Raw genomic sequence first — 24704 nt, forward strand, 5'->3', positions numbered from 1 at the left:
GGCATCCAGCTAACTCAGAATCAGGCCAGCAACCTGTTCTCCCAGGGGCCAAACAGTGCTGTGGCCCCTCGTAGGACACTTATCTTGGGAGGCGAGGGTCTCCTCTGAATCCACTTCATGGTCCAAGCCTGGGGAGGAAAACATCCCAGTTACAGCTAGAATAAAGGTAAGAGGAGCCTGCAGGATCAGGCCAAAGGGGGCCCACCCAGTCCAGCATCCAACCAGATGCCCATTAAGGGAAACCCGAAAGCAGGATTTGTGCGCAAGAGCAAGTTCCTCACTTGTGATTCCCAGCACTTGCCGTTCAGAGGCAGAACCACCATGACTAGCAGCCATTGAGCCAGGCCTTGCCCCAGACTGGTCTCCCCTAAGGCTCCCACGCGGCTTGCCTCCCCCAGGACAGAGCCTTGCACAGCCCTCTGGAGGGGTTCTCTGTGGAGGTGCCCTCCACCCTCTGTGGAGTTGCCCATTTCCCAAGACCCCTGATGTGACTCCCAACCCAGGAAGAACTTACTTTCTTGGGACTCGTGGGAATGAGCAGGAACATCCATGGCGGGACCTAGAGAAACCAGAGAGAGAGAGAGGTCCCTTCCATATCCCACAGATGGGCATGTGGGGCTCAGAGGTGGCCTGGGCAGTGCTGGGTCTCAAGGACTCTCCACTGCCCTCCCAAGGGGGTTTACAAAGGTCTCCATGCAGCTGGCAGCTCTTCTCCTTCCCCAAGAAGGTGCCCTCCAGATGGACTACATCTCCCATCAGCCCCTGCCAGTATGACCAGGTGACACTGGGGTTTTGCGAACCGACCTGAACATAGGAGCCATCTCCTAAGAAACCCCCCCTCCATTTGATGGGCATTGCCATTCAATTGTTGTGCGAGCAACCACATCATGTGATCGAGGGGCGGGGCTTACCAGGACGCCCCATATTTTATTCAAGTTGGCACCCCTAGACCCGAACCTTGAGAGGGTCAGAAGAGGCACTGGCAGGGCTTTCTGTGGAGTCACAGTCAGGCCTGGGGGAGGGCTGGCTTGTAAGTCAGGGCAGCTGAGGTCAGAGCCCCCCATAAGAAGGCAAGAGGGGAGGTGACAGGAGGGTCTCCCTCAGGAGGTGATGGGCTCTCCTTCCTTGGAGGTTCTTAAGCAGGGGCCACCTGGATGCTTTAGATGAGGTTCCTGCATTGCAGGGGGTTGGACTAGATGACCCACAGGCTCCCTAAGATTCTATGGACCCATGGGAAGGCAAGGGCAGCCATTCTGGCAGACGTACCACTCTGGGTGTCTCCGGGCAGTGGGTCCAAGCTGAAGGATCCTAGGTTGGAGGCATCACTGTTGAGCATCATGTCCCCGTTGACCTCATCTGTGTGGGCACGATTGGCCCCTGCAAAGCTCACGGGGGCCACCTCTGTCCAGGGATGGAGTGAGAGAGGAATCAGCAAACAGGGGCATCACCTCTGGGTATGAGGGGGTCATTCTGTGGGGCTGGGGGCCCTCAAAGTGAGCAGGGATGGTGCCAGCCCAGCCCAGCCCAGCCCAAGGCATTTTGCCACCTGAGGTCCAAAGGACAAGGTACCGCCGGCCCCTTGGCTGCAGGGAAGCTGCCTTGACTGGCATCTGGGTCAGCCCTTCGAGTCGTGGGCTGGCAATGGGGGCACCACACCCTCTATCTCGCTTGGGGGCAGCCGGTCCATTCAAGGGTCCCAGAATACACAGCTGTGTCCTCCAAGAGAGAGGGGCCAGTTGGAGGGCTCAGGAGGCAAAGGGGCACAAAGGGGGCCAGGGGGGGGAGGGGAGCTTGCTGGGTCCTGCCTACCTGTGGCCATGGGATCTGCAGGAGTTCCAATCTCACCTGTGGACATGGAGACAGGTGTTCAAATGAGGCACGGCAGAGAGGCTGAACCCCACTCCATCTTCTGCCTCCCCACAACCCTTTAGCCTCTAGACATTGGATGAAATTCCAGTCCAGGCCTCCATCTCTCTGTGGGCTGTCGGTCAGGAGCCAAAGCGAGTCCCAAGCTTGAACAGCTCATTTTAGAACGTGGACCCAGCTCAGGGGCTGAGCCTCTGCATGGCCAAGGAAGGTGTACCGGGGGCATGCGACTCATGCAGGCAGCAGTTTGTGGCCACCCTTGGACTGCTAGAGCTCTTCTCCAGGGGGATGTTGTGAAGTAGCAGCAAGGGCAAGAGTGTCCCTGGGCATGAGCAGAGGGCGTCACTCTCACACCTGAGCCACCACAGCAATCTCCCCCTGACTTGAGCCATCTCTCAGAGAGTCTTTAGCTGTGATTCCTGCTGGATGGGCAGGATATAAATATATTATTATTATTATTATTATTATTATTATTATTATTATTATTATTATTAGGGGCTGGACTTCTCTGATTCTCTGATCCCCCTCTTCTGCCAAAGTAGCATCTCTGGCTTCCAGGGTTCCACTTACTTTCTCCCGAGGCCTCCGATTTACCGGAGATGATGGGCTCTGAGTTTGCCACGGGCTCTGAAAGAGACGGGGGCAGAGAGAGAAGCTGAAGGGGGGCCGGGGGTCCCGTGCGATGAAGCCCCTTTGGGCATTTCCCCCTCAGCCACCCAGAGCCCCAAACAGGTTCAGGCCAGCTGCCCCCAAACTGGCGCCCTCCAGATGTTTTGAACTACAGCTTCCAGCAGACAGCATGGCACCTGACTCAAGCTGATGGGAGTTGTAGTCCCAAACATCTGGAGCTGGAGGACTGCGGGGAGTCTGCTTTCCTTCCTGCTTTCTGGAGCCCTCTCCCGGCTCAGCCTTTCTGCTGCTCTCTTCATCGCAGGGGATTCTGGAGCAAGACAGTGAACTCCTGGCACCCAGTCCTTCGCTCTGAGAGCTGAGCTGGTCACAGCAGCACTTGGTTCCTTCCTTGGCAAGTGGAGCAGCTGCTCTGCCTGCAAAGGTGAAGGGGAAGAACTTTGCCCCTCAAAAGCCAAGCCCCTTAGACATACCTGTTGTCTGGCTGCCTGCGGGGGAAGTGGGACTTGGGGAGCTCAGGGGTTCTGCAGAGAGGGAGAGAGAAGCGGTTGTTTATTATCGTCGTTGTGGGCTGTGAGGGTCAGTCTGCATGATGCCCCAAGTCCCCTCCATTTCTTGGGGTCCTGCACCCAGCGAGGGATCAAATCGGACAGAGGAGGTTCCTGAACTAGTTGGTCCAGCCTCTTTGTTGGACCAGGGGTCAGCAAACTTTTTCAGGAGGGGGCCGGTCCACCGTCCCTCAGACCTTGCGGGGGGCAGGACTATATTTTTTGGGGGAAATATGAACAAATTCCTCTGCTCCGCAAATAACCCAGAGATGCATTTTAAATAAAAGGACATATTCTACTCATGTAAAAACACATTGATTCACTGACCGTCTGTGGGCTGGATTGAGATCCGGATCCGGCCCCTGGGCCTTAGTTTGCCTGCCCATGTGTAAGACCATGGCCGTAGCTGGCTGCTTAAGTGTCCCCATCAGCATCACAAAAGGATGAGCTGGGATGCAAGATCTTCCACTAAGTGAGGGGGCCCTCCAGGCTAAAGGGGAGGGGCTTTTCCTCCACGCTCCCCTCCCTGGCTGCTATTTAGGAGAACAATAGCCAGAGGATGTTCATGTGAGCTGCAAGCAGGCCGGAAGCCGGAGACACACATACCTGCTTGATCTGTGCTGGATCCAAAGCTGCGATTAATATAGAAGCAGGATCTGTTGTGGGGTTAATGCTATGAGCCCCTCCAGCCTATGCTCATTGCAGATATGTCTTTTTGAAAACCCTATATTCTAAACTGCTCACCTTCTTCCCAAGGAAACTGGACAGTGGAAAAGTGCTGGGAATCCCTGGAGCCTCTCACCGCTCAGAGGCTGTGTATTTGGGGTGCAAGCTGCTTCTCTGCTTTGCAGGATGCTGGCCGGCTGTAAGTGCCTCTTCCTCTTTCCTTTCTGGGGGTCCCACACCCCCAACTCCAGGGGCCCCTCCCTCCACCCACCCACCCACCAAGTGCCGACTGCAACTCACCATCTGCCACCACAATGGCCAGGAGCAGAACGGCAGCTGCCGTGAGTAAGAGGAACCTGCGGGGCGGAAAGGAAGAGGGGGCTGAGAGTGGAGAAGGGGCTGGAGCATTAACATAACAGTGGTTAAGAGTCTGAGCTTTGAGCCACGCCAGAAATCTCAGCTCAGCTGTGAAGTCCCTGGCCCTGCCTTGTGGCTTAGTCGTCAGGATGGCTGGTTGTGCAAAGTTATGGGAAGAGCTTTAAGTGCTTAAATCAGAAATAATATCGTTTTAAAAGTTCATCAGGTTCTTCAGCAGCAGAGAGGGGCCTGCTGGGAAGCCACAGCCCTGATCCCAGAAGTGGGGGGCATTCTGTACATGCTCAGTGGCACTCCCATTCAAGGCTGGCTCTTGGCACTCAAAACGGATATTGGGAGTGAGACCTGAATCTCACTCCGACTTAGGGTCCTCCAAGTCTGTGTTGCCAGCAAGTCTTGTGTTGTTTTTTAGAACCACTCTGGGGCTGCCTGAGGTGGGAGACCCCCCCCCAACAAGGCAGCAGTCTCTTCCTCTCCTGCCCTGCTATGATGGGGCACAATTCCCTCCGAAAATCTCCTGCAGAACAACCACATGGCAGTGGAGAGGAGTTGCTGGAGAGACCCTGCCCACTGCAGAGGAGAAGCTGTAGAAGTGAGACCCTGCTGATCCCTTGGTGATGATTTTATTATTGATACCCCACCCATCTGGCCGGGTTTTCCCAGCCACTCTGGGCGGCTTACAGCACATAACAAATTGTAAAAGGTACATAGCTGTCATACACAGGTGAGTCCTGGCAGTTTCCTGCTTGAGTTTTCCCTTTGCCCCTCTGCCTTCCAAGGGAAAACCCGCTCTTTAGTGATGCATCAGAACAAATGGCAATCTGGGGAAAACCCAAATTCCTGTTAGCTCCGATTGAGCACTAAAGAGCAGAGTTTTTTTCCAGGAGGGTGAGGGAAGCAGCAGAACAAGGGGAGGTGTGGATAAGCCAGTCTGTATATACATATGTTTTCATTGTGAAATCACTTTGGGAAGCTTTACGAGAAGCAATTATAAAGGAAATTAAATGAATAAATAAATATTCAACTGAACAGTGCTTTGGGGTTTACATCTTTGCGGACAAAACATATTTTTGAATTTGTCGATTATAAAGCATAGTGACTGTTCAATATTGCATTTTGGTCAACATTTGCAGGAGGAAATGATTAAAAAGTGCAATGGATACTGAGTGACAGAATCAGCTCCCCAGGGTTCTAGGAAGAAAAGGAGTCTTTTATCAGGCCCACCTGGAGATGCCATGGGGTCTGGGACCTCCTGAGTCCAAACAGAAGCTGAAGCACAGGCCAGGGCAAGAGCACAGCACTGGAGGGGGGACTCTGGGGGCCCTGGCTTCCCCCTCCTCTGGCTGCCACCTCCCACACCTCCTCCAGTCCTGGGGGCAACTCAGCAGCTGCCAGCCCCCGATGCACATGGACCCTGCTACAAGGCCATCCTTCAGCAGGTGACTGACTCCAGACCACCTGGTGCCCAGTAGGGTCCACAGTTGGTCAGCTTTCTGGCCGACAGGCCTCCACACCAGGCACTGAGCCAGGCTCCCTGGCAGCAGATATAACGGGAGGGAAACTGAGGAGAAGAGAGGAGGGGAGGCTGATCTGTTCTGCGGGATGCCCTGCAAGCCCCACACCTGGGCAGGGATCTAAACCTGGATTCACCTGGGGCAAACAGGTGCATGGACCCAGCCCACCCACAGGGCCCCCTTTCTGCACCCAAGCAAAGTTGGCACCCACCTGTGCTGTGCCCGCATGATCCTGGGCGTCTGGCGCTTGGAGCGGTGCTGGGGTTCAGTCTCAGGAACTCTGGGGGAGGCAGAAACACTCTGTGTGCTGAGCCACGGGAGGCCCATTATATGGGTCTGTCCCCTCCAGGGGGGAGCCGGCTGCGAGGGGCCAGCCAATCCAGAGGCGGGCAGGAGGGTGATGGGTGGCTGCTGTGGGAGGGGCAGAGCCACAGAGGCCCCTGAGCAGCCCCTGGGCTCCCTTCCTGAGGGGCGGGGGGCTTCCTCCCCACCACCACCTGCCGCTGTGCAGCAAAGGTGGGGGGTGCCCAGCCACGAGGGGCAGCCCTTCCTCGCCCTGCCTCACACCAGCCCAAGTCCAACCCCAGACCTGGGCACAGGGACCCCAGCATCGCCTGCTGCTCTCAGGCTGCCAGCAGCTCCTCAAGGAGAGAGAGAGAGAGAGAGAGAGAGAGAGAGAGAGAGAGAGAGAGAGAGAGAGAGAGAGATGGGTGGGGGGGGTCCTTCCCAGGGAGACTTTGCTAGCTGAGATGCTTTTAGCTGGAGGGATTATTTACGCCATGATGAGAGTCTCAGGTGCCCTTCCTGGACCTTGGCACCTGCTCCCCATCAATTAACCCAGGCAGCAAAGAGGGGAGTTTGTTCGGTGGAACGCAAGGACTCCTTTATTAGCACAAAGGACAATTGGGAGTTCAGTGGGGGGGTGTGGGGGGGGTGCCCTGATTTGCTGGATCGGAACAGAGCCTTACTGCGAAGACTGTGCGCTGGTCAGGGTGCACTGATCTACACACACAAAACAAATTCACGCACAAGCGTCTTCCAAAATCCCATCCCAAACTCCAAATGTGCCATGGCGATCGGCAAATGGTAATGGAGGCAGGATCATGAAATCTGGAAGCCCCTAGTCATGAACCGGCACATGGGCGGTGGATACAGATTCAGTTGTTCTGACTCAAGGAGCGAGGCAGTTGAGCAGCTCGGCAGCTGTATCCATGACCGAGCAGCCCTTTTTAGGATCCACTCTGCTCACCCCCAAAAGGGGGAGGGGCTAGAAAAGGTGCCCTAAACTTAGTCTGCCTCCCTTTTTCCCTGACTGGATTACCGCGCCCAGTGGGGTCACCACTCAGTCCCAATTGTGGAAGGACGTGTGGATCCAGAATTGGCCTCCACAGTCACTTACGGACTCATTGTTAAAACCGTTCTGATGAAAGACAATCTTACTCAGCCACGAGGGATCGCCAAAGAAGAAGTGTGGGTGCAAAGACTACAAAGAACAACTTTGCTCTGATGATGGATTATCTATACAGTGTCTGTCTGTCTGTCTGTCTGTCTGTCTGTCTGTCTGTCTGTCTGTCTGTCTGTCTGTCTGTCTATCCACCCACTCACAAGCCATGACAGTAGGAAGAGCCTGCCAGGACGGTCCAGGCCTGGGGTCCTCCCTCCTCATCGCCTGAGCAGATGAAGCCCCCCCATGCCCCCCCAGCCAGATACACCTCTCCAGCCCCCCCCCAGCAATGCGGAAGGTGCCAGCGCCAGAACAAAGCTCCCTTTGTGGCTGTGGAGCATCTCAATGCGCTTTTGTTCAGGGCCTCTCTCGGCTCTCCTGGATTAAAGGCTTTCTCAGGGGTGACACAGGGCCTGTGGGGCTGGATCCGGTTGCAAGGGCTGCCTGACTGCCTGCCCCCGGGGAGGACTGAGGCAGCTGCAGTGGCCCCTGGCACCCGCACTGCTCCTGTGCCAGCTCCCCCACCCAATGCCAGTGTCTTCTGCCAGGTCCCTGTCCTCCAAAGAGGGTCTGAAGCGAGGGGTGGGGGCTGGACGTGCTCCGTCTCCCTGCCTCTTCCTCCTCAGAAGGGGGAGCCCCCAATCTCCCCACAGGGGGAAAGGGCTGACTGCCCAAGGGGTCCCCTGAACGGGGCCAGGAACTTGATGCAACTTGGAGCCTTGTTGCCCATCTCACTGCCGGTCCATTCCTCTCTTTGTGGAAGCCGGACCGAACCTGAATTGAGCCCCAAACAGAGAGAGCAGGGGTGGGATGGCATGCTTTTAAAACAAAACATTATTGTATTTATTTAAAAAAATATTATTTGCCTTCGGAGCACACACTCCATAAAGCAGCTCGCATCTTCAGTAAAAACGGAGCCATATATGATCTGAAGCCATCACAAGTATCTGCTTGTAACAGCAGCGGCATCACAGGGACTGAGAAGGAATCTGGAGCCTTAAATTGTGCCACCAATTGTTCCTTGGCTTCCTCACAGCCGAGCAAGATTGTCTTCCATGAACACGGTTTTAACCGTGAGTCCGTAAGTGACTGTGGAGGCCAATTCTGGATCCACACTTCCTTCCACAGTGGGGACATTGGTTTCTGGGCAGGAGTTGATCGCAATTGGGATCCTTGGCAAGCGGGAGGGTTGTTGTTTAGTCGTTTAGTGGTGTCTGCCTCTTTGTGACCCCCTGGACCAGAGCACGCCAGGCACTCCTGTCTTCCACTGCCTCCCGCAGTTTGGTCAAACTCATGCTGGTAGCTTCGAGAACACTGTCCCACCATCTCGTCCTCTGTCGACCCCTTCTCCTTGCGCCCTCCATCTTTCCCAACATCAGGGGCTTATCCAGGGAGTCTTCTCTTCTCATGAGGTGGCCAAAGTCTTGGAGCCTCAGCTTCAGGATCATTAGTTTTGTTAATTAATTAAGTAGTTAGTTAGATGATTCAGCAGCTCAGTGATGGAATAGGTCAATGTATTGGAGCCAAAGTCTTGGAGCCTCAGCTTCAGAATCTGTCCTTCCAGTGAGCACTCAGGGCTGATTTCCTTCAGAATGGAGAGGTCCCTGGTGCCTTTTTAAAGTGGTGCCAAATGCAGACCCCCACTGGATGGAAGACTGAAGGGAGTGTGGAACCAAAGCAGGATCTCTCTCTCCCCGTGTGTGTGTGTGTGTGTGTGTGTGTGTGTGTGAGAGAGAGAGAGAGAGAGAGAGAGAGAGAATATTAGAATTAGCAAAATTGTAGAGCTAGAAGAACACGCCCGGGTCGTCTAGTCAACACCCTGCAAGGCAGGAAACTTAGCTACAGCTTGGCAGAGCATGAGGCTTGCAATCTCAGGTTCATGGGTTCAAGCCCGCCTTGGGCAAAGGATTCCTGCACTGCCGGGGGATGGACTAGATGACTTGCGAACCAGTTGGCTGTGAGCGCTGCCTCGTTCCTGCTTGCAAGTCCAGGCCTTACTGAGGCGACTGCCCTGATTCTTGCACAGGGAGCAGCAGCCTTTGATGTGCATCTCTGGAGACAAAGGGCTTGGAGGAATCCGGTGCTGAAGGAGGAGAAGTCATGCTTCGTAACCTGGAACTTTGGCCCCCGGACAATGCAGCCGAAGGAGCGGGGAGCTGCTGGGGGTGGGGGGTTTCCCGCTTCCCCCTCCTCCCACCTGCCTGGAGAACACTGTGCAGACCCCGGCCCGGCAGCTGGCCGGCAACCAAGCTGCGGGCGCATGAAAGGCAGCCGCCCGGCTCCCCGTCGGCTCGTAAAGCCTTCCCCGGGATCAGCTCTCGCCTGCAGCCATGTGCGCGGGCTCCAGAGAGTCCCCGGGGCCGGGCCCTCCGGGACGGGGCTTCTGGCACCTGGCTCCAGGCGCTGCGCGGGGAAAGGGAGGAAGGGGGCCAGCTGCGCGAGAAGCCCCGCCGCACCTGACCTGGGCTGCTGGCGGCCGGCGGGGCAGCGCGCAAAGAGGCAGCCTCCCCGGTGCCAGCGGAGCAGAGCCAAGCCCGGAGCCACGATGGGGAGGAAGGCGAGGGGAGGCTGCCAGCAGGACCCCTGCATGCGCCACACCAGTCTGGGGCGGGAGGGCGACCTCCTGGGCAGAAGAGAGATTCGGGGGCACCCGCCCCTGCCCCTCACCAAATGCCTGGGGTAACTTAGTCGGTCGAGCATGAGATTCTTTTTTTAAAAAAATTTAAAATAAGAATTTCAACATAACAATTTATCAAAAACATATCATCCTCATCCCCCCCATTTCCCCCTCCTCCCTCCCCAAACCAGAACCCCCCCAAACTTCCCTCAACTCCTCTCTCTGATTTTTCAGCAAATGTTAATCTCTGCATATTATAAAATTGTAAAGATCCTTAATTTATCTATCTTTATGTTGCCAATAATAAATTTGTGTATGTTTATTCAAAACCTGCCAAGGAGTCCAGCTCAATTTGTTGTTTCTTTAAGTACTTTGTAAAAGGTTCCCATTCTTCTTTAAAGTCACAGTTGTCCTTATCACACAGTTTTTGTGTTTCGCCAATTCCGCATAGTCCATCAGTTTCTCTTGCCCCAGTTTTTTGGTCGGGGTTTCCTCATTCTTCCATCCTTGTGCTATTAAGACTCTTGCCCAGTTGTCGTATACGTAAAGATGTTTTTCAATTTCCTTGGCAGGACTTTTCCCACAATCCCTAACAAGAATGCTTCAGGCTTTTTTAACAAATGTTAATTGGAACATTTTCTTCAACTCGTTGTATATTGAGCATGAGACTCTTAACCTCAGGGTCACAGGTTTGAGCCCCGTGTTGGGCAAAATATTCCTGCATTGCGTGGGGTTGGACTAGATGACCCTTGAGGTCCCTTCCAGATCTACAGTCCTGTGATTGTCAATCCAGGCATCTTGCAGGCCTGAAGCATGTGTCTCACAAGGTTAGTTGTCCCTGGAGGTACAGCTGGGGTTCTTGACATTAAAAGATGGCAATAGCACAGTCTTCCTTGACTGGGCGCCCTCCAGAGGTTTCAGACTACAGTTCCCACATCCTGACTGGGGCTTGTGGGAGTCGTACTCCAAAACGCCCAGAGGGCGCCAGGTTGGAGATGCTCCAGTAAATCCACAACAAACTCCCTCCTGAAACCTGGCTCCCCCTCTTTGCGCCCAGGTAGGCCACGGATGCCCCCCAGGGGTCAGGAAGGGGGGGGCTTTTAATCTCCTGAGCAGGCAGGTGTAGCCTGGATGTCTGTGAAGGGTGGCAGCCCCTCCCTCCTGGCATTCTTCCCCCCACCTCCCTGGGCCTGGCAGAACAAGGGGCTCTTTGCTCCGGGCTCAATGCGCTTTTGTTCCCAGATGAAAGGGTCTCCAGGAGGGGTGGCTCAGGAGATTGCAGAGGGCGATTGGGCTCTGGGGCCTCCCGAGAGTGTGGGGCTCAGGGGGGCTCTGGAGGCAGCGCCGCAGCCGACGTCCTCATAATGACAGGCCAGCTTGCCAGCCAGCCTTGGAGTCGCCTCCAGTGCTCTGGCCCAGAAGGGAGTGGACCGGCAGCAGCGGCTGCTTGCGTGACCCTCCTGCCTGGACCCAAAGGCAGAGGAAGGGGCTTCTCTCGACCTCGACTCAAGGGCAGCAAAAGCGAGAGGGACTATTCACACAATCCATCTGCACGCAGGTGGCCTGTGGGAAGCAGAGACTCCAAAGCTCATATTTCAATGTTGCATTAGGAAGGTTTTGGGAATTGGTTCCTGCAAAACTACCAAGGGAATCCCTCCAACATGGGGGTAGGGAATGCCCCACCTGGATTGGGGTGAGGGGTGCCTCAGATTAGAGCAGGCTGAAGGCAAAGGGTAAGGTTACCATAACTTCTGTCATGACAACGTAGTGTGTGCACACTCAGAGGATGACCTCCAAACCATCCTAAATATCTTGGCAGAAGCTTACGAAAAGCTTGGCCTATCACTCAACATCCAAAAAACTAAAGTGCTGCACCAACAAGTACAAAATAACCCCTCTGCAGTGCCACAAATCCGGCTCAATGGTGTAATGTTGGAAAATGTCGGTCACTTCTCCTACCTGGGCAGTTATCTTTCCACAAGGGCCAACACTGATGCCGAAATCCAGCATCGCCTGAGCTCTGCGAGTGCAGCTTTCTCCCGACTGAAGTACAGAGTGTTTGAGGACCAGGACATTCGCAGGGAAACAAAGCTCTTGTACTACCAACCTTACTGTATGCTTGCGAAACATGGACCACTTATAAACACCATTTCCAATTCCTCGAAAGATTACATCAACGGTGTCTCTGAAAATTTTTACACATCACTTGGGAAGACAGGTGAACTAATGCCAGTGTACTGGAAGAAGCAAAGATCACCAGTGTCAAAGCGATGCTTCTTCAACATCAACTTCGTTGGACTGGTCATGTTGTGCGGATGCCTGATGATCGTCTTCCAAAGCAACTACTCTATTCTGAACTTAAAAATGGGAAGTGTAACGCTGGTGGTCAACAAAAGAGGTTTAAAGGCTGTCTCAAGGCAAATCTAAAGAAATGTAGTATAAACATCGACAAATGGGAAACACTGGCCTGCGAGCGCTCCAGTTGGAGAACAGCCTTGACCAAAGGTGTCATGGGCTTTGAAGACACTCGAACTCAGGACGCGAGGTAGAAAGGTGCTAAGAGGAAGGCACGCTTGGCAAACCCACACCATGATCAACTCCCATCTTGAAACCAATGTCCCCACTGTGGAAGGACGTGTAGATCCAGAATTGGCCTCCACAGTCACTTAAGGACTCACTGTTAAGACCATGTTCATGGAAGACAACCTTATTCAGCTACGAAGGATTGCCTAAGAAGAAGAAAGAGGGATGCCTGCCAGGCTCAGCACAGGCAGGTGTGAACCCAGTTTCTTGAGGGGGGGGGGCAAAACCATGTTAGCCTTTGTGAGACCTTGAAGGCGAACATATATGGTGGCGGCAGCATTTGTGGACTACGGCCCACTCCCTGCTGCCATCCTTATGCCAGAGAGGACTTAGAAATTTTCAAAGTGCCCAAGACTTTGCATTGTCCTTGTGGGAATTCAGGCTCTCAGGAAACAAGCACAGTCCCTTTGCACAGCTTCCTGTGAACTGAGTGCCATTGCTGCGCTTGGATCTGCTGGTGTCACCAGGTGAGAGCGCTGGTCCTCAGGTGGAGTTTTCACAGCGTGAAATTAAACCCAACCACCTGCAAGCCGCTGCCACTGAGAGGCAGAAGGAGGATATGCCTCCCAGCCCCCCTTTAATTCCAGTGATTATGAAGACATGAGGGGGGTCATTTCTAGTGGGCGGGTGGCGCAGCCCACACAGGACAATGGGCACACTCAGTGCTCTTGCCAGCAACGCTGCCTCCCTTCTCTTTTGAGTCCTGCTGCCTGGAATGTGCCCCCCCCCACGCACATCTTTCTGGCTGCCTGGCTGTGTCTTTTTGGGGGGTTCTGCTGCCCCCTGGGAGCTCTGTGCGGCACTGCAGATAGCGGCTGGGCTCTACATTTCTGGAGGAAATTGAATTTCAGATCTCTTTCGATCTGCAGCTTCTGCTAAATACAGCACAGGCAGTGCCAGATTTATGTATAAGCTAAACAAGCTATAGCTTAGGGTCCCACTCTCTTGGGGGCCCCAAAAAAAATTAAAGGGAAAAAACCAGCATGTACATTTCCAAAATATAAATAAAATAAAATGAAACCTACATACAGCAACAGTGTTTTGTGTTGTGTAGGCTCCTATGATGTAAGTCATGGGCCCCGCCTGCTAGCCTGCAGAACACAAAAAACAGCGACAATTTGTTGTTGACAAAGGACAGCTGGACATATAAAGGGCCCCATTACCTTCAGAGGCTTAGGGCCTCATCCAACCTCAATCCGGCCCTGAGCACAGGGAATCTTTTTTGCTACCCGATGTCAGGTACCCCATGGGTTGTATTTTCCAGGAAAAGGGTATGTTTTTCTTCGTGTGTATGATGTAAGTCCCTGTGAGTTGGTTGGGTTGATGCTGTGTTGGTGGTTGTTGTTGTTTAGTCGTTTAGTCATGTCTGACTCTTTGTGACCCCCTGGACCAGAGCACGCCAGGCCCTCCTACCCTGTTGTTAGCACAGGACTATTTTGAGTGGCACCAAGTCATGCGTCTGAGGTTATGAGATTCAGCCGGATCCTATTTTGCTTCCTCCTAACATATAGGATTATTATTATTACTGCTATTAGAAATACTAGAGAAGTGGTTACGGATGTGATGATAATGCCATGAGGTGTGTATGCTGAACAGTGGGGAGAAGAAACAGAACCATCAGTTAAGATGGATAAGAAAAACAACTTGCCTTTGGTATGAAAACGAAGGCAGGCAGCACTGGGACACCTTGTCTAAACTGTCAGCCTTCTGCTCTTTATTTCAAAAGAAAATGTGATGTCGTTTTGTTTCAAAGCAGCATCTGCAATGCCTTGGAAATTAAAAGGGGAGGGGGAATAATAGCTTTGGGATTCTGAGCAGTTGGAGAAGTTGCTGCTTTGCCAACAGAGGCACTGAGAAGCCCATGTCCACACATCGCATTGTACCCTCCAGATGTTGCTGGACCAGCACTCCCACCCCCTGACCATTGGCCATGCCTGCTGAGGCTGATGGGAGTCCAACAATATAAGGGGGGCAACACTGGTGCCCCACCCCTGCCAGAAACCTTTGCTTAGTGTGCATAAATTAATCTCACTTCTTTTGTTCTCCCTGGTTCATGCAACAAACCACCATCGCTGGCTTAGCGTGACCTGCATGTTTCTTTCCAAACAAACCAGAATCCGTAGCGTTGCAGACTGTGGTTTGCTGGAGCAAAACAAAGGACAGGTCCCGATCCAAGCGTAAGGCCATCCCAGGGACTGTGGTTTGTTGCCTCCAAGTGTGAGTGAAAAGGAAAGATACAGCCCAGAAAGGGGCATTGATGCTAAACCATCAGGTGGGGCTGCCCAGGACATGCGAACAAGGCAATGAGTTATCCAAACCCATGTTGGACCCTAAGGGTTTGGGGGTCAGCTTTCGCAGGTGGGTGCTTAGCCGTTTTCAGTCCGAGTGGTATGTTAGAACAGCAGAGCCTCCAACAAACTGGAAAAATAAAAGACAGTGAAAATGTAATTCACAGATTTGCACAAGCAATAGAGACGAGCTGTAGTTCAGGAATGCTTGGTCCCCATGTCCTGTCTGGTGTCAGGGCAAGGAAAGTGGCCTCCCTGGGCTAGAACGATGCAGCAGCAGCCGGTCCAGCTGCCCAGGGGAGACCTTCATTCCCCTGCTCTTGTGCATGAGTTGGCTCAGCAGGGGCAGCTCTTGATGCCATTTGCCATGAACTGTAAGCGATGCACCATCTGTGCCCATGACACTTGCGCAAGCACATTTCCACACAGCCATTGCAACCATCATGGGGGTGGGTGCAGCTGCAGCATCTCCCCAGGTCCCAAGGACTGTGTCGCAGGTCCACCCGATCTGATGGAGCTGTGCAGGGTTCTAGGCACTGGGTTCGAAGTTCCCTCTGGGTTGTTGTGATTGTGCGACCATCCTTGGCTCGCAAAGTCGTGGGCCTCTGAGACCCCTCTAGACAGGGCAGCTGGTGTTGCAAGGGTCTCCGGAGTGGAAGAGGTTGTAGACGTTGACCAAGGGGAACATGAGGAGGGCCCCCAGCATGGAGCCCAGCTGCACCATCGCCCCGCACCAGACCAGGGCGCTGTGCCCCTCATCCCGCAAGACCACCCCGATCATCAGCTTGACGTAGGAGAGAAGGCCGACGAAGAGCACCCAGCACAGGATCTGCAAGGGAAGCCAAGCATCAGCGGGGGTGGCCAAGGGCCTCTGGGTGTCCCTCCCAAGCAGCTGCAGAGATTGATGAGCAGTGGGTGAAGGCACAGGGTCTCAAGGCCACCAGATGCAGGTTCACTGAAGCACCCTGACATTGGGCTACCTTCAGGTGTTAGTTCATGTGCATGACTGATCCCTAGGGGCTCTGACAGTCCACACTGGGGAGAAGAGGGCGCTGGTCTCCGTGATATCAAGCACTGCCTTTTCTTACATGAAGCTGCCCGCCTCCAAAGCAGCTGCCAGGGGTCTTTCCCTGGGTGCCCCTCACCCAGTGAGGTCATGTGCCTGGTAGTGCCTGGAGGGAGGGCCTTTTTGGTTGTGACACCCTGGACTCTCAGGCGAGGACCTCTTCGCCCTCCTGGCCTCTTAAAGCCTCACCTGGATCACCATTGATCCTGCTGCTTCCTTGCTTAACAAGGGCTCCCTGACGGAGACCCCAGAGATCCACTGCTGTCAGTTCATGAAGGCAATACTGAGTTAAATGGGAGCCCATTAGATATGTCTGCCAACCTATGCCTTCTGCCGGTTCAGCTGGCTAAGATATTTTCCTTCATAGAGTGGTACCTTGGTACTCAAACAACTTGGAACCCAAACACTGCAAACCTGGAAATAAGTGTTTTGGTTTATGAAGTTTTTTCAGAAGCTGATCATGCTCTGTTTTGTGTGTTACACTTCCATTCTGAGTATTACGCTGAGGTCTGTCTGTTTTTGCTCATTATTTTGTGTTTTTGTGGCTCTGTTTTTTTTGTTCTTGTGACTGTGTGGAACCACTGATTGATTGTGTGACTGCAGTACATTGTTTATTGCTTTCATTTTATGGATCAATGGTCTCGTTAGATGGTAAAATTCATGCTAACTTGCTGTTTTAGGGGTTGTTTTTAACAGCCTGGAACTGATTAATCCGCTTTGAATTACTTTCTATGGGAAAGTGTGCCTTGGTTGTGGAACACTTTGGTTTGGAACGGACTTCCGGAACGTATTAAGTTTGAAAACGAAGGTCCCACTGTGTGTTGGTTTTATAATTCTTATTGCTCTGTTTCTGTGAGCTGTCCTGAACGTAAGAGAAAAGAAGGATATAGCTATATAAATATAGTTACATCTGTTTAGATGTCCCATAATAAATGAGAGGTGGGGGTTTCTCTCCCCCTGCCCACTTTCCTGGCCCTTCCTGTACTTGCTTGCTTGCTGATGCTGGACTGGTGGAGCAGGCCTGACTTCGGGGGGGGGGGCATATCCCACGGTGAGGCTGCTTGGCATCTGATTTGGGAGACGGTGGTGGAAGGCGTTGCCTCCCGGTGCCTGAGGAAGCTGAAGTGGGAGGAAGGGTGCAAGGGCCTTATCCTGCCCCCCCCACTCATACTTACAATGAGGACGACTCCATGGGATCCATGCAGCAGGAGAGGGCAAGGGCTGAGCACCGCCATGGCCATGATGTAGCAAGCAAACAGGGATCCGGCCAGGGACAAGACTCCCATGAGCATCAAGGATCTGGGGGGGGGGGGGAAGAAGTCGGGGAGAGGGAGAGAAATGGCTCAGGATCCCAGCTCAGGACTCTCCCAATCCCCCCGGTCTGGTGGAGGCCGCCAGGCTTAGCACCAGGGCTTCCTGCCCTCTCCAGGTTTAGTGGCACCTCTGCTGGGGGGCTGCATTCCCTCCAACCCCCCTCTGATCAAAACAGAGGCGCTCGTTTTTTGGTCTCACGATCTTGCATGAGTCAGCCGGATCCCGCAAGAACATGGGACCAAAAAACAGGACATTCTGGGGTCCATTCGGGACCTGGGACGGCTTCTGTATTTCCGGGATGTCCTGCTCAAATCGGGATGATTGAGGGATTTGGTGCTGGAGACAACCTGGGCACGCTGCCTTAATGCCAGCCACCCTTGCTGGGCCAGCTTCGTTACTGGTTACATTTCTTGTTGAAAAATGTCTTCCATCCCCACAGACCCCAAGGGGGCATGAAGAGAAGACGGAAGGGTGAGAGAGGGGACCTGAGAGCCACCTTCAAACTTCTCTAGGGCTTCCACTCCAAAGATGGGGCCAGCTTGTTTTCTGCTGCTCCAGAGGAGAGGACCCAAACCAACGCACTCAAATCGCAAGGGAGGAGATTCTGACTAAATGTCAGGAAGAACTTTCTGACTATAAGAAACCCAATCCGCTTCCGAGCACAATTCAAAGTGTTGGTGCTGACCTTTAAAGCCCTAAACAGCCTTGGCCCAGTAGACCTGAAGGAGCGTCTCCACCTCCATCGTTCAGCCAGGACACTGAGGTCCAGCGCCGAGGGCCTTCTGGCGGTTCCCTCATTGTGAGAAGTGAGGTTACAGGGAACCAGGCAGAGGGCCTTCTTGGTGGTGGCGCCCTCCCTGTGGAATGCCCTCCCACCAGATGTCAAAGAGATACCTGACAACTACCTGACATTTAGAAGACATCTGAAGGCAGCCCTGTTCAGGGAAGCTTTTAATGTTTGACAGACTATTGTATTTTAATATTGTGTTGGAAGCCGCCCAGAGTGGCTGGGGAAACCCAGCCAGATGGGCGGGGTATAAATTATTATTATTATTATTATTATTATTATTATTATTATTATTATTATTATTAGACAGTGGAACGGACTCCCTCGGAAGGTAGTGGAGTTCTCCTTTCTTGGAGAAGTTGGCTGGCTTCTGGATTAGGGATTCTTTAGCTGCAATTCCTGCATTGTAGGGGGTTGGACTACAGGTAGATGATTCCTGGGGTCTCTTCCAATTCTAGGAAATCCCGGAGGTCTGCCCCACGCCCCTCCATTGACAGCGCAAGCCCTGACTCAGCCAGACTGCCCGCACACATTGTGAACTGACCCCAGCCAAGGGCCCTGCGTGTGCCTTCTGCCCCCTTCCCAGCAGCCCACTCACCTGCTGGGCAGGTACATGCCCAGGAGGCAGGCCAGGGGGTTGGCCAAGGCAGCCAGGGTCGCAGAGAGGTGGTACGTGGTGTTTCCATAGGGCAGGCAGGAGTAGGACTGCACCGCAGGGAGGACGCCGTTGGTCAGGGCGTTCACCCAGCCCAGCAGCCCAAAGATGTAGGCTACCTGGGGCCAGGAGTAGGTTCCTGATCCGAAGAGGCTGCCCGCAGGGTCGCTGAGCCTGGGCCTCTCCTCCACCGTGGCGTGCCCGCCACCCGCCACCTCCATCTGGACTCGCACCCGGTACTTTTCCTTGGCCTGCTCCCGCCTGGCGGCTGGCAGGTGGTTGAGGAGGAGGAAGGACGCCAGGCAAGAGGCCGTCATGGCACAGAGGAAGAGGAAGAAGGCGGTGGCGGAGAAGCGGGCCGGCTGGTACTCTGCCTGCAGGCCCGTGCTGTTGCCCTGCTGGCTCCCGTTGACGCAGCGGAGCGTGCCCACCCCCTGGCCCAGCGCCACCAGCCCTGGTAGGAGCCCGCTCAGCCCCTCGCCCACAAAGTAGGTGCTGAGGTAGGGCGCCCGCAGCCTCTGCATGTAGGGCAGGAAGGTGACGGAGGAGGTGCAGTCCACCAGGGCCAGGAGGAAGAAGAGGCTGAGGAGGGCCACGCTCCGGGGGGAGCCACCCACCACGCTGGTCTCCCCCCAGAAGAAGGCCAGCAGCAGGCAGGCCAGGGAGCCGAGGGAGAGGATGGCATAGATGACGCCCACTTCGCTGAGCCGCCCCGGGAGGAATCGGTGCGCCAGGGTGACGGCCAGGGGCCCCACATTGGCCAGCTGGGTGATGACGGTCAGGCAGGACGGCAGGAACCAGCCCTCCGGGGCGCTGGGCACGATGAGGGGCAGCTCCACCCACATGCCGTTGATGGCCACCCAAGAGCCGGTGCCCAGCAGGCAGACCAGGGCGTGCACCACCAAGCTCATCGCTGTGGCGGGAGGGTCAAGGGGGGCGGGTTGGCGGCTGCCGGACGCTTCTGGAAGAGTAAAAGGAGGCAGCGGATTAAGGAGAGAAGAGCAGGTGGTATTTATCACCGGTTAAATTGTCAAAAATGTATAAAAACAAAAAGAAAAAGTTTTGGAGATGTGAAACAGAAGGTACATTCTATCATATGTGGTGGGATTGCAAAAAGGTAAAATCCTACTGGGAAATGATATATAATGAATTGAAGAAAATGTTGAAAATAACTTTTGTAAAAAACCCAGAAGCCTTTTTGTTAGGTATTTTAGGTCAAGATATACCAAAAGAAATGAGGACTTAATCTATGTATGCCACCACAGCAGCAAAAATGCTGATTGCACAAAATTGGAAGACTGGAGAAATACCAACTAAAGAACAATGGCAAGAGAAGTTGATGAACTATGCAGAACTGGCAAAAATGACAGGAAGACTAAGAGAAAAAGGCGACAGAGACTTTGAAAAAGATTGGGAACCATTCATATTATATTTGCAGAAACAAAGAAAGGCAATAGACTTGATGGCAGGATTTAAATAAACATCCACAATATTAGCATCAGAAAATGTTTGGAAGATAGTGAAATAAGATGATGTATTTAATTTTATTTTTATGTTTTTAAGGTTTGATGTTATGTTATTAATAACTTTTTCTGTGGAGAGGTAGCAAAGCGGGTGAAAATAGAAACAAACCAGAAAGGCAAGTTGGGGGAAGTCTTGGAGGGGAGGGAGGGAGGAATATACAGTGAACGTTAAGAATTCGAGATGTATGTAATGAACGAAAATGAAAAATGAATAAAAAAAATTATTAAAAAAAGAAAAGAAGAGAAGAGCATAAGGAGAGGCTGATGGATCAGGCCAGGGGCCCACCTGGTTCTCACGGGGGCCAACAGATGCCCCAAAGGAAACCCGCAAGCAGGACCCCAGAACAAGAGCCTTTCCAGCAAGCAAGGCTACCTCCAACTGTGTAGGCAGAGCAGAGCCATCCTGACTAGGATGAATTTGTCTCCATCCTCTTTTAAAGCCATTCAAACTGGTGGCCACCACTCCCTCCTGTGGCAGCGAGTTCCACAGGTTAACTGCACGGTTAACGTGGTTAATGCCCTGAGATTCCCTGGGGTCTGAGTGAATGCCTGGCCTTTTCTGCAAGGCAAGCCATCAGGTGGCTCCCTCTGCCAATCCGCCTCCGTTTTTGAGAGGTGGGTTTGGGCTGCAGGCTTAACAGTTGCAGGTGTTGGGGGGGTGCTGCTTCCAGGAGCCATTCAGGCAAGGGATTTCAAATATTTGTGGTCCTTCCAGACTATTCTGGGTTGGGATTCAAGTCCATCTCAGCTGAATCTGGCTGCATGGTTAAAGTTCCTTTGGCGCTTTTACGCAACAAAGGAACAGGAAAATGCCCCCTTGCTTGTGCCAAGGCCAGCTCAACTCCCTGCTAACAAATCCGACCAGGCACTCAACAGACCAGCAGCCCCATTGAACAAATTCGGATAAGTGGGTCTGGAAGTGGCCTCGGGGAGCGTCAGAGAAGCCCAGCTGCAGCAGCTGGGTCAGGCCAAAGGGGGCCCATCTGGCCCAGGCCCCGCTCCCCTCCCAGCAGAGAATGAGACGCCCCCCATGTCACTGTGGGTCGGGACCCACTATCCTGTGGAGGCCAAACTCAAGCTGGGTCACAACAGGAGCAGCACCACCAGCATGCAGACTAGGATTAAGAAGAGGCTCCCCAATGAATGTTTGGGTTACAAGTGGGTCTGAACAGGTTGACGATCCCTGCTCTAAGGGAAACCCCCAGGCAGGAACTGAGGGCAACAGCAGGCCTCTCCTGGGTCCACCCCCCAAAGACGATTCTCCTCCGAGTCTTCCCTCCCTCCAGCATCACACAGCTGACTCGTGTTGGCCTTGTGATCACTGACAGCCCCGAGATCCTTGTTGCTGCCGTTTGCACCTCTTCTGTTGATCTGACTCGCCTGCCTGCTTTTTTCTCAGGCTCTCCTTTTGGGTGACACAAAGCAGGAGTGTCGGAGGAGCCTTGGGCTTGAGGCAGCCTGTGCTGCAGGTGAATCTCCCTGTGATATTAGGCCAAGAAGCAAGCAGAGAGTATCTGTGGGTCAGGCTTGCTCCGGCTGCTACCCAGGTAGAATCCATCAGTCTGTCTCCTTCAGCAGAAAGAAGCCTTTCAGGGTCTGGGGAGCAAATCCCCCCAAGGTGTTGCTGGGGGGCAGGAAGAGGCAAATCTCCCAACTTCAGTTTCTCTCGGTTTCTCGCTTTTCCACACTTGAGTTCCTTTCTCCACATTTCCACATCAGTCTTCAATTTCTTTAAAAGGTCCTCATCATAGCTGTCAATTTTCAGATTTGAAAATAAGGGATCAGCTGCCTCCCCCGTCCCGGGGACAGTCTAGGGGATATCTAACAGTCCGGAACAGCAGGGGGAAACGGTGCTGAAATAAGGGAATTTCCCACAAAAAAAGGGGAAGGTTGACAGCTATGGTCCTCATGAAAATTCACCTGCTTTCTAGTAGAAATTTATCCTAATGGGCATATTAGTACCGTATGCAACATTGCCCAAATTACACAATTTCCCCTAAAATTATGCTGCTTTCAATAGCATGTACGTCATTATTGACACTTCTCCCCAATATATGCATTTTGGCACATATTATGTAGCTGGTGAACTGCACTGCAAAATTCAGAGAAATGCAGATTTTGAAAGCCAGATGTGTTTTGATTCCCTGATTGTTTGAAAAGCGTAAATTAGGGAGATGCGTTTTTAAATGTGCACTGAAGCGAGTTTCGGAGACTGGTTATGTCCAGGGACAAGATCCATACCTCCCATCTCTCCTGCTCTTGGCCAGGAATCTGCCTGTTCTGGGTCAGCCACAGGCTAAAGGGCAAAGGGGCATTGTGCCCGTGGAGCCTGGCAGAATTAGGCTTTAACCTCCTCCCCATCAAGCTCTCAGGCAGCCGTCTCTTCCTCCTCCTCTTGCAGACACAGTCTTTGGACTTGGCCAAGAAGGGGCAAAGTCCTGCCACTTTTTCCACATTGGGGCCTCATTTTAAACTGTCCCTGCCCCTCCCAAAGAGGAGAATGGTTGCACTCTGCAAAAGGGGGGCTGCTGCAATCTGGAGCTATGGGGGAACTTTGGGGGAGGAGGAAACAGAGGTAGGATTTGGGGGTGGGATGAAAATCAGATGGGGGGGACTTGGGGAAGCTCACCTAACAATGATTTAAGAAAATAAGGATAAGACAAGAATTTGTTTGTTTTTCTGTTTGTGTTGTTTAGTTGTATTATAAAATGAATAATTCTTTTGGGGGGGGGAAGGATTTGGGGGTGGACAAAGAGGCAGGCAGCAAGGACAGAAGTCGTTCTGACCCCCCCCCAAAAAAACCACCCCCTGTTGATGCTTCAGGAGCTGCCTCCTAGTTTCTTGGATATTAAGAACTGCCGCTGCTGCTCTCACCTTTTCTATTTCTTCTTTTTTACCTTGTTGTTTAGTCGTGTCTGACTCTTCGCGGCCCCGTGGACCACACCAGGCACTCCTGTCTTCCACTGTCTTCTTACCTTACTTTCTTTAAAAGGTAGAAGATCCCATTTGCCCCCCCTCCCCCACACCCCAGGCCCAGTCCAGGGCGTTACTGTCTGCATAGAGTAGACCCATTAGCAGCCTTGGGCTGCTTCCCTAATGAAAGGCAAGCCCCATTGCCTTCAGGGATGGATGGGGAGTTAAATTGCACCACTGAAGCGTTTTGTTTTGAATTTTCAGTTTCAATTTTTCTCAACAGCTTCCTCACAACTGTGGCAGAAAAATGAACAGAAAAATGAGATTCCTGCATTGCAGGGGGTTGGATTAGATGGCCTTTGGTGACTCTTCCAAGATTCTATGAAAACAGATGTAGACACACACAAAAGACACACAAACACACACACACACACACAAAGCAAAGTGCTGGTGGGGAATGGCAGAGATTATTTCCCCCTGGCAGTGAGTGACAGCTGAGGGCCCCAACCCCACCTGGTGGTCGGGGGAGCCCACGATTTCTCCAGGCAGGGAAATTGCCCTCAGGTTAAGACCCAGCATCCCTCCGCCTGGGAATTAAGGTATGGCTAAAGAGCAACAGGGACGTGGGTGGCGCTGTGGGTTAAACCACAGAGCCTAGGGCTTGCTGATCAGAAGGTCGGTGGTTCGAATCCCCACGGCGGGGTGAGCTCCCGTTGCTCAGTCCCTGCTCCTGCCGACCTAGCAGTTTGAAAGCATGAAGTGCAAGTAGATAAATAGGTACCGCTCCAGCGGGAAGGTAAACGGCATTTCCGTGCGCTGCTCTGGTTCGCCAGAAGCGGCTTAGTCCTGCTGGCCACATGACCCGGAAGCTGGATGCCTGCTCTCTCGGCCAGTAAAGCGAGATGAGCGCCGCAAGCCCAGAGTCGGCCACGACTGGACCTGATGGTCAGGGGTCCCTTGACCTTAAAGAGCAACTCTGACTTATGCTGCTAATAAACCCAGCCCCCTTGCGTCTCCCACCAGGTGGATGAAAATGGGGAGGCCTTTGTGGACTTGGAACTCCTTTGCTCTGAAACCAGAGGATCACCCTGAATTCCATGGAACCATTAAGGGGGGGTTGGGCTAGATGACCCTGGGGGGGGTCCCTTCCAACTCTGCAATTCTGTGGTTCAGGGAAGGCGTCATCCTGGCTCCATCTGTTTGTTGCGCTTGCCTTCTGAAGCCGGGAGTCTAAGTAAACTATCCATAACCTTTTCCCCAGCTCCTGACTCAAGAATGCCAAATCAATCATTACAGGGAATGGCTAAAGAAGGGAACATTGCGAAACTGCATTTTGTAGAATTTTAACTTCTGGGGGGCTGGAGGAGGAAAAGTTGGAGAGGCTCTCCGGCAGGTGAGGAGTGGTTTAAAACAACCCTCCCCCAAAAGAAGGGGCACAGAGGCTGCCAGATTGCCCCCGCATTTACCCCAAGCCTCTCCCTCCCCTTGCCGCTACCACCTGCAGTGTCCGTCCAGGACCCCCCCCCCGCAGCACCCCCCAGGCTGACCTCCTACCTGCTCAAGGGAGGCTCCTCCTCCTCCTTCTCCTCCTGGCCCCTGGGGCTCCCTGCTCCACTGAGCCGAGCGGAGCTGAGCAGAAGGAGCACATGATGGGCTTCCTCCTTCCCACCACATCTGTCAGCTTGCAGATGTCACACCCTGCCTTCCGGGGGGGGCGTGGCGGGCAGGGAAAGGTTGCAGCCTTGGGGGCTCCTTGGCTTGGAGCAGAGGCAGGAGGTTAGAAAGCGATGCATGGCGGGGAGAAGTTCCCTTCCCTCTCTCCTAACATCCCAGGAAGCTGAATGCGGGAATATTCAGGGCAGCGCATGATTCGACTATGGAACTCCCTGCCACAGGCTTCAAAAGGGGGTTAGAC

At 53.3% G+C, this 24704-nt stretch overlaps 1 protein-coding gene across 2 annotated transcripts in view; it reads right to left on the reverse strand.

Moving 5' to 3' along the window:
• Positions 1-24456, reverse strand: part of LOC128416946 (riboflavin transporter 2-like) — a 274487-nt gene extending 250031 nt beyond the window's left edge. The window contains exons 1-4 of one of the 2 annotated variants that reach the window (XM_053395043.1): positions 24344-24456; positions 18297-19314; positions 16773-16896; positions 15109-15360 (exon numbers count right to left, since the gene is read on the reverse strand). In XM_053395043.1, coding sequence (XP_053251018.1) covers positions 15148-15360; positions 16773-16896; positions 18297-19264 — 1305 coding nt within the window. In that variant the 5' untranslated portion in view covers positions 19265-19314; positions 24344-24456 and the 3' untranslated portion in view covers positions 15109-15147. Of the gene's footprint in view, positions 1-13930; positions 15361-16772; positions 16897-18296; positions 19315-24343 lie in introns of those variants that run through there. The other variant, XM_053395044.1, reaches the window with a different exon arrangement.
• Between the last annotated feature and the right edge of the window lie 248 nt (positions 24457-24704).

This window comes from Podarcis raffonei, chromosome 7, assembly GCF_027172205.1.
Source record: "Podarcis raffonei isolate rPodRaf1 chromosome 7, rPodRaf1.pri, whole genome shotgun sequence".
In the NCBI taxonomy this organism is placed as follows: Eukaryota; Metazoa; Chordata; class Lepidosauria; order Squamata; family Lacertidae; genus Podarcis; species Podarcis raffonei.